The sequence below is a fragment of the Marmota marmota genome, unplaced genomic scaffold, assembly GCF_001458135.2.
Source record: "Marmota marmota marmota unplaced genomic scaffold, marMar, whole genome shotgun sequence".
NCBI classification, from domain to species: domain Eukaryota; kingdom Metazoa; phylum Chordata; class Mammalia; order Rodentia; family Sciuridae; genus Marmota; species Marmota marmota.
Window position 1 is genome coordinate 17,211,416 of NW_025999977.1, and position 10,566 is coordinate 17,221,981.

General features: G+C 38.0%; 1 protein-coding gene across 1 annotated transcript in view; it reads left to right on the forward strand.

The window, feature by feature from the left end:
• Window positions 1-2: 2 nt before the first annotated feature.
• Window positions 3-10,566, forward strand: part of Psme4 (proteasome activator subunit 4) — a 97,307-nt gene continuing 86,743 nt past the window's right edge. Inside the window, exon 1 of the mRNA XM_015479670.2 lies at window positions 3-262. Coding sequence (XP_015335156.1) covers window positions 21-262 — 242 coding nt within the window. The 5' untranslated portion in view covers window positions 3-20. The remainder of the gene's footprint in view (window positions 263-10,566) is intronic.

The window sequence follows — 10,566 nt, forward strand, 5'->3', positions numbered from 1 at the left end:
GGGGGGGTGTCCCTGGGCTTATGGAGCCGGTCGAGCGGGCGGGAGGCGGGGATCCCCCGGAGCCCGGCGGGCGTCCCGTGCAGGGCCTGCGGGGCTTCGTCCCGCAAAAGGAGATCGTGTACAACAAGCTGCTGCCCTACGCCGAGCGGCTGGACGCCGAGTCCGACTTGCAACTGGCCCAGATAAAAAGCAACCTGGGCCGGGCCGTGCAGCTCCAAGAGCTTTGGCCCGGGGGCCTCTTCTGGACCAGGAAACTCTCCACGTAAGTGGGCACGGGTCTGAGGCAACGGCTGGAGGGGTGTTAACGGGGGATGGGCTCTTTGTCCGGATGGCTTAACCCGCAACTCTGTCTTGGCTGGCGCTGCCCCCTTGCAAGTGTTTGCAGGGTCGTGACAGAAGCCTGTGAAGCACTGAAGCCTCCTCCCTGCCACTTTGCCCGGGGACCTCTCGGGTCCTCTACAGCCCTCTTCGTCCTTACCAGTTACTACTCCCCGGGTTGTTTCTTAAGACTTGCGGGGCCCTGGGGAAGAAGGAGAGAGAAGAGCGGTCCCCAAAGGTCCTCCTTGGAGATTTGCGCGAGGGAGAGACTGGGCAGAGAGGATTTGTCTTTGGGGAACTTTGACTTCCCCACTTCTCCCTGTTTCCTCTGGTTCTTTCTTCCCCTATGATCCCGCCTCTTCACCTCTCCGTTAAGTTTCTACTAACTTTGTGAATGGGAAGGAAGCCACAGGGAGACTTCTGGTTTCTGTTTGTTTTGTAGATTTGATTGAAAAGATTGGCATAAAATCAGCCCTCAGCTCATTCTTGGACTGTAGAGTAGACGTTTATGTTGAGAACGTTGTCTTAGAATCTAAGGAAAGTGTGTTGCTTCTGTTGTGACATTTCCTTTGGCGAGAAGTTTACTATTCGCAGGAAAACAGTGAAGAGCGCCGTCAGGATGTCCTGGGAGTTATTAGTATCAGGTATATGTGAGTTTTTGAGTCGTTTAGGTGAACATAACATTGATTACCCAAGTCGGTTTGAGGAGTACTCTTGTTTTGTATAAACCAACTGTAAACTAGTGTCACAGTAATTGGGGGGGGATGGTTAAAGGTATTGGGGCAGCGGGTAGAGACTATTTGCTAGATAGGCATCTGCACTGTCAGCCTTTTATAAAAGAATTTTGCTGTATCTTGTTGGTTGACTGCAGGTAAAGTCTGTTACATTGTATGTTCATTGCATGTGGTTACAGATGGCTGAACACACAGGACATAAGTCACTTGTTCAGTGTTTACCCAAATCTGCTGAGTGAACTGGGTGATGACTCAGGGTTTTGTAATGTAATAGTATTAAACATATTCTTATCTGCCAATTTTTAGGAGGCCTCTGACAAATTTCTCATCACCTCTGACCGGTTGATGGGAGTAATTACCTTTTTAATTGAAAAAGAGGCAAAACTAAGACTCTTAATTTGCCCTCTTCAAAGAGTGGCCATAAAATTTTGAAGTTAACAGCTCTTCTTTTGTCTGTAGTATAAAGAAGTTTGTGGTGTTAGGATCCAAGGGAGAAAGGGTTGGGGAGAGGAAGGCACCAGAGAGAAAAGAACAACTTTTAGTCAAAACAGAATATTTTATAAATGACTAAAATTCACTTTTTGAAGTAAGCCTCCTAGGTGTTTGTGTTAATTAGACATAGTAAAAATAAAATTTACATTGTTAGTTCCAGAAATTCCCTGTTTAAGTCACTTGGTGTAGACTTGCCATAGAATACCATTTTTAGGGACTAGAACAGCTCTTTTTAGGTGCACAATATATAAATATGCGAGTTTGGGACTGGAGTTGTAGATCAGTGGTGGAGTGCTTGCCTGGCATGTCTGAGGCACTGGGTTCAATCCTCAGTACCGCGTAAAAATAAATAAATAAAGGCATTTTGTCCATCCTACAACTTAAAGAAAATAAAGTAAAAATAAATATGCCAATGTGTGAGGGCACGTTTAGTTTGGGTGCATGAACCTAGAATTAATTTACACAGGCGCAGTAAAATATATTCTAAAGTATTTTATTTTTAATGAATTTGATATATTGGCACCAATAGTTTATTTTTATGTGGTGCTGAGGATCAAATCCAGTGCCTCACATGTTGTAGGCGAGCACTCTGCCCTGGCACTAATAGTTTTGTTACTGTTTGGCTCATTAGATAAAGTAGTTACTTAGGAAGGACTAAAAAATGCAGTGGAGACAATGCTTGATGTTTAGGACAGGGTTGTAATTAAATGGCTTAATACCTCTGAACCCATAATGTCTTATATATATAAAGTGTAAGAAGTGCTGTCAGGTAGAATCTAATTTTGGAATTGTGATTAAATGCTGGAAACTGATTCTTGGGACTGCACTATGAAAATTTGAACTTGAAGGCCATATTATGATGTTGGGTGTGTTTTTCTCCTAAATCATGTTAAGATGACTGTGTATTGTGCATATTTTTTAAAGCATCATGTTGCATAAGTTAAAACCTGAATAATGTCAAAACGTGGTGATAGCTGAGTAGTGATCATAAGTCCTAAGAATGGAAAGCAGTAATGAAATTAAAGCCTAGTTTCTCCCACTGGCTTTGGGACTGTGGAACAATTATTTAATCATGTATTTCAGTGTTCTTGTGAATGAAATAAGGGTGTTGGACTAAATAATTCCTACGAATCATTCCTATTCTGTTGTTTTATGATTTTATTATTATTTTACACTTTTTAGTTTCCTATAAGCCGGTGTGTATTTTTCTACAAAGATTGAGCAGTTTGTAAAGTACTTGAAATAGTTACATAGATAAGTACATTCCTAAAGAAGACCAAAGTATGAAGGTCATTCAGGCACTGGGACTGTATTCCCTACTGGAACTGTACAACCCTAATCATGGGTTTCATAGGTGTGTTTGAAGCCGAATTCTGATTGAAATGCTGCTACACTTTTGGGCTTGGGACATCTACATTTGGCCCCCCTTTTCACTTTTTATTTCTTTTTAGTAAATTAAATCCGTTCTGAGATTTGCATGTCTGTTTAGCATCTTTGACCAAAGGTGGTTTCTGTGTCTTTTTTATTTTTATTTTTTTGTGTCACTATGGATCAAACCTAGGGCCTCACACATATTAGACAAGTGCTCTACCAGTGAGTGAGCTACATTCCTAGCCCTTTATTTTGAGGGGCTGGAATTATAGCTCAGTGGTACAGTGCTTGCCTGGCACATGTGAGGTACTGGGTTTGATCCTCAGCATCACATAGAAATAAAAAATAAAATAAAGGTATTGTGTCCATCTACAATTAAAAATATTTTTTAAATTTTTATTTTTAAATTTCGAGACAGGGTGTCACTTAGTTGCTGAGGCTGGCCTCCAACTTGTGGTCTTCCTTTCTGCCTCAGTGTCCTGAGTTGCTGGGGTTACAGGTTTGTACCACCATGCCTGGTGCCTGTATATTTTAAAAATTGGTCCTGGGATGTAATACAAACTCTCACAGACAATTTAAAGTTTTAGAACTGCCTGTTCCAGGGAGATTTTGTGATAGAACAGGGCAGTTTTAAGAATGGAACAAACAAATTAGAGAGGTTAAGGAAAATAAATAAATTGGAGAAAGTAAGGCCAAAATGGTGGTCTTTGGAAAATGGCAGTGTAGACAGATTATCGACTCAGATAACTTGTGTGGCCCAGGTAGAGAATGAAGGGAGTTGAATAAAGAACTTGAGGGGCTGGGGTTGTGGCTCAGCAGTAGAGCACTCGCCTAGCATGTGCGTGCCCTGGGTTGGATCCTCAGCACCACATAAAAGTAAATACAGGTATTGTGTCCAATTACAACTAAAAAAAAAAAAAAGAACTTGAAACGTGTTTTTGCTCTTGACCTTCTGGGCATTACATAAGAAGCAGTGAAGTCTGGAACACCTCAGTTTATCTAAACCTGGCATTGCCACCAAGATTCTCATCTTGGTCTTATTTGACCTCTTTTTCTGATTGAAATGTTGCTACACTTTTGGGCTTGGGACATCTACATTTGTAGATGTTCTCCTTTTGAAGGCACAGTTGAGATGACTAGTGGGTTTTCAAATTTAATATTTACTAGTGGAGTATTTTATAAAAACAATTTTAAAATGTGAGATGGGATTCCTCAAGCAGATTAAAATGGCTTGTTTTTCTTTTTAACACTTCAATGATAATAGAATCCCTTACAAGCTTACCCCAACGATGATAATTTCTTGCTTTTGTGCTTTAGAATTTTGATTTTAGTTAGGTAATATTGTATGGTACAAAGCAAATTTAAATACCTTGTCTGTCGTGTAGGTAATATTGTATGGTACAAAGCAAATTTAAATACCTTGTCTGTCGTAGTGACAAAAGTTCTGTTTTTTTTTTTTGCTACTGGGGATTGAACCAAGGGGTATTCAACCACTGAGTCACATCTCCAGCCCTTCTTGAAATAGGGTCTCACTAAGTTACTTAGGGCCTTGCTAAATTGCTGATTCTGACCTCAAACTTGGCAATAGGTTCAGCCTCCAGAATCCCTAGGATTATAGGCAAGTACCACCACACCTGGCTTATATTCTGTATTGTTTTATGATTAAATGAGTGTGGAATCATTTCATTTGCTGATTTGTGGCTCCCTTTTAGGTTGAAGAGACAGTTTAATTGTTGTAACATTATGTAGTCTTCCCAGACAGATTATTTTAGTCAAAGCCACATAATGCATTTAAGAAATTTTAAGCTGGGCACAGTGGTGAATGCCTGTAATACCTAAGGGATTGGGAGACTGAGACAGAAGGATCATAGTTTTGAAGCCAGCCTTAACAACTTATCGAGGCTATAATCAACCTAGTAAAATCCTGTCTCAAAATAAAAAATAAAAAGGGCTGGGACTGTGGTCCAGTGGTTAAGCACCCTGGGGTTCAATCCCTGATACCAATAATAAAAAAAAAAGTTTAGTAGAAGTATGAGTTATGAAATATACTGACCTTTTCTTGTGAAAAGTAATAAGTGACTGCAGGAGCAACTGAATTCAGATCATCTAGAAAGCAGGAAATGCTAACTGCTGAATCTCTATTGTCTATTAACGTGAGATACTTACTAATTTTTTTTTTTTTTTTGGTACCAAGGATTGAATTCAGGTTTAGGGCCTCACTAAGTTGCTGAGGCTGGTTTTGAACTTGCCATTCTCCTTGCCTTAGCCTCCTGAATCATGGAATTACAGGCATGTGCCACCATGTCCAGCACTTAATAATTAATGAGTATCTAATGTGTAAATAGTAAAAGTACACCATAAACACAAGTGCTTTCTATTTGCAAAATAATCTCAAATCTTGACAAATTACCATCTTCATCAGTCAACCAGTTAGAAGCTTGGGCACGGTGGTGCACACTTATAATCCTAGGCAGGAGGATCACAAGTTCTAAGCCAACCTCAGCAACTTATCAGGACCCTGAGTAACTTTGCAAGACCCTCTCTCAAAAGAGAAATTGAAAGGCCTGGGGATGTGGCCCAGTGGTAAAAGTGCCCCTGGGTTCAACTCCCCCTCCCCCCCAAAAAAAGAGAACCAGTTAGAGAAAGTAGATGAGATGCGTTTTTGTTACTAAATGATTACAATTCAATAGAAACCAAAATTATTTCTTAGAGTAGTTTTAGGTTCACATCAAAATTGAATGGGAAAGTGGAGTTCTCATATAACTTCTGTCTCCCACACTTGTTCACATTTGAATTTTCATAGCACTGTCAAACATCCATACACTTTTTTTGTGTGTGTGTGTGGTGCTGGGGATTAAACTCAGGGATTTGCACATGCTAGGCAGGCACTCTATTACTGAGCTCCATCCCCAGACCTTTTTCTTTTACTTTGAGACAAGATCTCACTTAGTTGCCCTGGCTGGCCTGTAGCTTACAGTCCACTGATTTAGCCTCCTGGCTGTTTGTGGCAGAACTTCCTTTGCCATTGAATATGTGTTTGATTCTAATTTGAACAGTTTGCTGATTTAAGAATTTTTTTAACGTAAAACATTTATTATAGAAAATACCAAACATACTGAGAATGACTAATATAATAAACCTCATCACTCATCTTACACAGTTATCAACTCATGGTAAATTGTTCCTTTCATGCACCCTTTGTAGTTCTTTTTTTGGGTGGGGGGGGTACCAGGGATTGAACCCAGGGGTACTTAACCACTGAGCCACATCTCTAGCCCCCCTCCCCCCAATTTTTTTTTTAATTTTGAGGCAGAGTCTCACTAAGTTGTTTGGCCTCTGTATGTTACTGAGGCTGGCTTTGAATCCTCCTGTCTCAGCCTCCTGAGCCACTGGGATCACAAGTGTGCACCACTGCACCCAACCTTTCTCCATAGCTGTGAAGCATATTATTTCATTCGTAAAACATTTTCAGTGTCTTTAAGGGGAAAGGAATTAAAATAACAACAAAAATCAATACCTAAAATAAATCTTTAAAAAAACAAACCCTAAAAAACCTGAAAAACTGAAAAAAAAACAAAAAAACAACAGTTCATTGTCAACTTTGAATGGCTTCAGGAAGTTCTGCTTCTTTGAAAATTCAGAGGTAAAAACACAAAATTTTCATCCATTTGCAATGCTTTAAGGTTTGCTACAGTTGAATCACATGGGTAGGGAGTTTAAAAAAAACAGCAGCTCGTTAATGATCGTTTTCATACGGTTTCTTTTACTCTTTAACACTGGAGATTTAGACTTAATCTTGGGATAGCAAGTGCTCTGTTGAGGGGATTGCCATTTGGAAAATGAATATACTGAGACTCATAGGTTATTACATAGTAGAGGAACTTTTTTTTTTTAAGTGCCTTACAGAGGGTAGACGCAGTTTTTTGGCATTTGGTGCATATAAGTAAAAAACTTCTGCCCTCAAGAAGTTCCAGTGTACTCATTGTGTTCATTTATCTTTGTTTAGAATAGACCAGGCAAAGTGGTAGCCCCCCAAGAATTTTAGAGGAAGAAAATAGGATTTCCCCCAACCCCAACCTCCAACCCCCCACTTCGGGGTGGTGGTGGTGGTGATTGAACCCAGGTGTGCTTTCCCCAATTGGCCTTTTTTTTTTTTTTTGGAGGTGGTGGGGGCTTGAATCTGTCATCTTCCTGCTTTAGTCTCCTGAGGCATTCACCGGGCTTACAGGTCTGATAACTGTGCATGACTTAAATTCTAAATGTATTATGTATTTAAAAATTTGCATTCTGACCAGTGGGTTTTTGTTGTTGTTGTTGATTTTGTTTTGTTTTTGCAGTGCTGAGGATTTAACCTAGGGCCTCCTGCATGGGCATGCGGGGCAAGTACTCTACCACTGAGCCACATCCTCAAACCTTGACCAGTGTGTTTTAATGCTTTGCTTTGAGGCACTAGGAAAGGAACTTAGAAAATAATAAATTATCATTTGATGATCTGAGAACTTAAAGTCACTTTAAACACTCCCCCCCAAGTGTTCTTTGCTTCATGCTGTGTTGTAAAATAACATTGTAATTAAAATACATGTTATTAAGTGGAGGCAAATTTTTATTTACTTTTATTGTATTTTTATGGATGCTTATTTATTAGTAATACATCTTCTAAAATAGTTTTGAAACTTTTCTCTTAAGTGAGATTCTTTCCCCTCCTTTAAATATAGAATCCAAATATGTTTTCCTTTAACCTTTGTATAAAACTAGTGTCTAAACAACAAACTGAGAACATGGTAATAAAAGCAACACCACACAAATAAAAGGAGCAGCAGAAATTACAAGAAGATGATCTGATTGTTGAGACCCCTGCTGAAGTGTGAGAGGCAACACATAAGTCTTACCATTTGGAATCTTGAGGTTGACTACTTCCATATTCAGCCTATGTGGAGTATTTATTCCCTTTCAGTGCACTCTTGTTCATGCTTTTGTATTGTTTCTACGCATATTCCTTTCTGTATTGAGTTTTTTTCACCTGTTCAACCATCTACCCCTAGCATTTAATAGTTGGGTATGCATTCGTAGATACTCATTAATATTAGAATTACCTTTTAAGAGAGAGAGAGAGAGAGAATTTTTTAATATTTATTTATTTTTTTAAGTTTCGGTGGACACAACATCTTTATTTTATTTTTATGTGGTGCTGAGGATCGAACCCAGCATCCATCCCGTGTATAACAGGCGAGTGCGCTACCACTTGAGCCACATCCCCAGCCCAACCTTTTTTCTTTATAAACTAAAACATTACAAAAATCTAAGAAATTGTTAATTTTGTATTCAAAATGAAGAAAGTGAATCTCAGAAATTGATTTTAATACTGGGCTCAAAAGAAAGGCAATGTATAAGATATGTAACAAATGGACTGGAGGGAATGAACATTTTGGTCAAGAAAGAGATTAGTGTGTTTTATAATCCCAAAAGAGGTATCCAAAACTGGAATTTAGCAAAATAGATTATGCAAGTGTTTCACTTTAAAATAAATCTGTAATAGTTGTTGTGGTGAAGGATTTAGTGTTAGAAAATTTAGCTGTAGTTATAATTTTTTTGATAGGTAACCATTATGTATTAGTAATGCTAATTTGGCCTTTTTTTTTTTTTTTTCAATATCTGGCTCTTAAATATTTGAGATTAAAGATAAAGATTTTTCCTTTCTAAGAAAAAAAATTAACACTATGAACACAGCGTGGAATGGGTATAAAAATAGGACTGTATTGCAGACAAGTTGAAGATTGCTTAAGAATTATTAAAAATATTTTATAATCTTCTGTTTTCTAATGGCAGGCAGTCTAAATGGAATATAGAATAGAACATACGTGGGTGTTTCTTTTTCTGGTGATTTTCTTTTTTAAGCAAATTATAAAGTAGAAGGTTTTAGAGCAAGAAATCTTATTAGTGCAGTCTTTTTCTTGTGAGTGTGTATATTTGGACTTATAGTTTTTTTCTTTGTTACTGTATTAATATGACGAATGGATTGGGAAATTTTGGCAGATTCCTGAATAGTTCACTTGGGATAGTTGGTGTTCTGAGGGAGGTAGATTACTTCTAGAGACTCTAATTAATAAAACATCAAATATCTGTAAACATTGAACAAATGGAGTTGCCTCTTTTGTATAAGGCAGGGGAAAAGTTACCATGTAACTGATCCAGAAATGATTTTAGACAGGTGATTTTTTAAAAAAATCATAATTTAAGGGCAGAATTATCTTAAGATCTTTTCACTTTTTGGAGGGGGGGGGGTTGTAATCTTTCATCTGCACATAATTCTTGAAATAATGAGTCATGACCAAGTGAGTTGGCATATAAGTTTGATTTTTTATTTTAACCACTTCTTGTTTTGGGTGAAGTAGACTAGGATTATTAGAGTTCATTCAGCAATAATAAAGATGACTGTTCATCTCCTTTGTTTTAGTTTTATATGAGCATGTGTGTGTACCAGATTATATTTGTTACTGTGGATTGTGACCAAAAAAAATTTTTAAAGCCACAGATGTAATGGGTGTCGTGCTATAATTAAAAGTAATCACCTGGTATTTGTTGAGATAAAAGAGATGAAAATGCAGTTACAACAGTTTAAAAATATCAGTAACCTGAGGGTTAGAGTATTAGTGAAATGTTGAATGAGTGACATAGATAGCACCTACCATATAGAGAGGTCTTATTGTGGCAGCACTATGCTAAGTGCTTTGCATTCATTATTTCATTTAATTCTCACAAACAAGCCTATGAACTATAGATATATTATTCAAACTTCTTTACCTTTGAAGAAATGAGGCTTAATGAAGGTGTCTGGAGTCTACTTGGGCTACTCTCAGTATCATACATGGAGTGTAATCCCAGCTTAAACAACTTTTATTTCTCCCTGGAGGTCTGAAATCTTTGAGATTGTAGTGTCAGCATGGATGAGTTCTGACCTAGTGGGGAAGGGAGCTTTTTCTGACTCTTTTATTGAACATTAATCCCAAGACTGATTACCTCACCAGAGTCTAGTCTCAGAATACTTTGATGTTGGGAATTAGTATTTCAACATATGAAATATGTTGAAATATACATATTGAGGGGAGGTAGTGCATAAGCATTCAATCATTAGTAGAGGCTTTTTAAAAATGTGTAGTTTACTTGATGACTACAGAGATCTTGCTCTTAACCACTGTGTTGGTTTTCAGAAAAAAGTTTTCTGGCTATGTAGCCTGGGAATTCCACCCAGGGGAAGGATCACAGTTAGCCTTCAGGTAGGATTTAGTTAGGTAAGGAGGAACTCAAAGAAAGCCATTTAATTTGGGGGCACAGAGATGAATGGGCAAATTGATATGACTGTACTCAAAGCATTATTGAAATAATCAGTTACCTGTCTCTCTTTCTAAGGTATATGCTCTAGAGTCATTTGTTATTTGTTTTTATGTTCCTTTTGCCTGATGCCATGTCTAGCTCATAAATGACACAAGAAAAGCATTTCAAGAAGTTATTTCCTTTATCCATTCCTCAAGAGAGAAACAACTGGGAAAAGAATAATGACATTATTATTATGTATTAATTGTAAGTGACTTTATTAATCTAGAAATAGGGTCAATTTAAAATAGTCACAGAGTATAACTCTGCACTCTTTTTT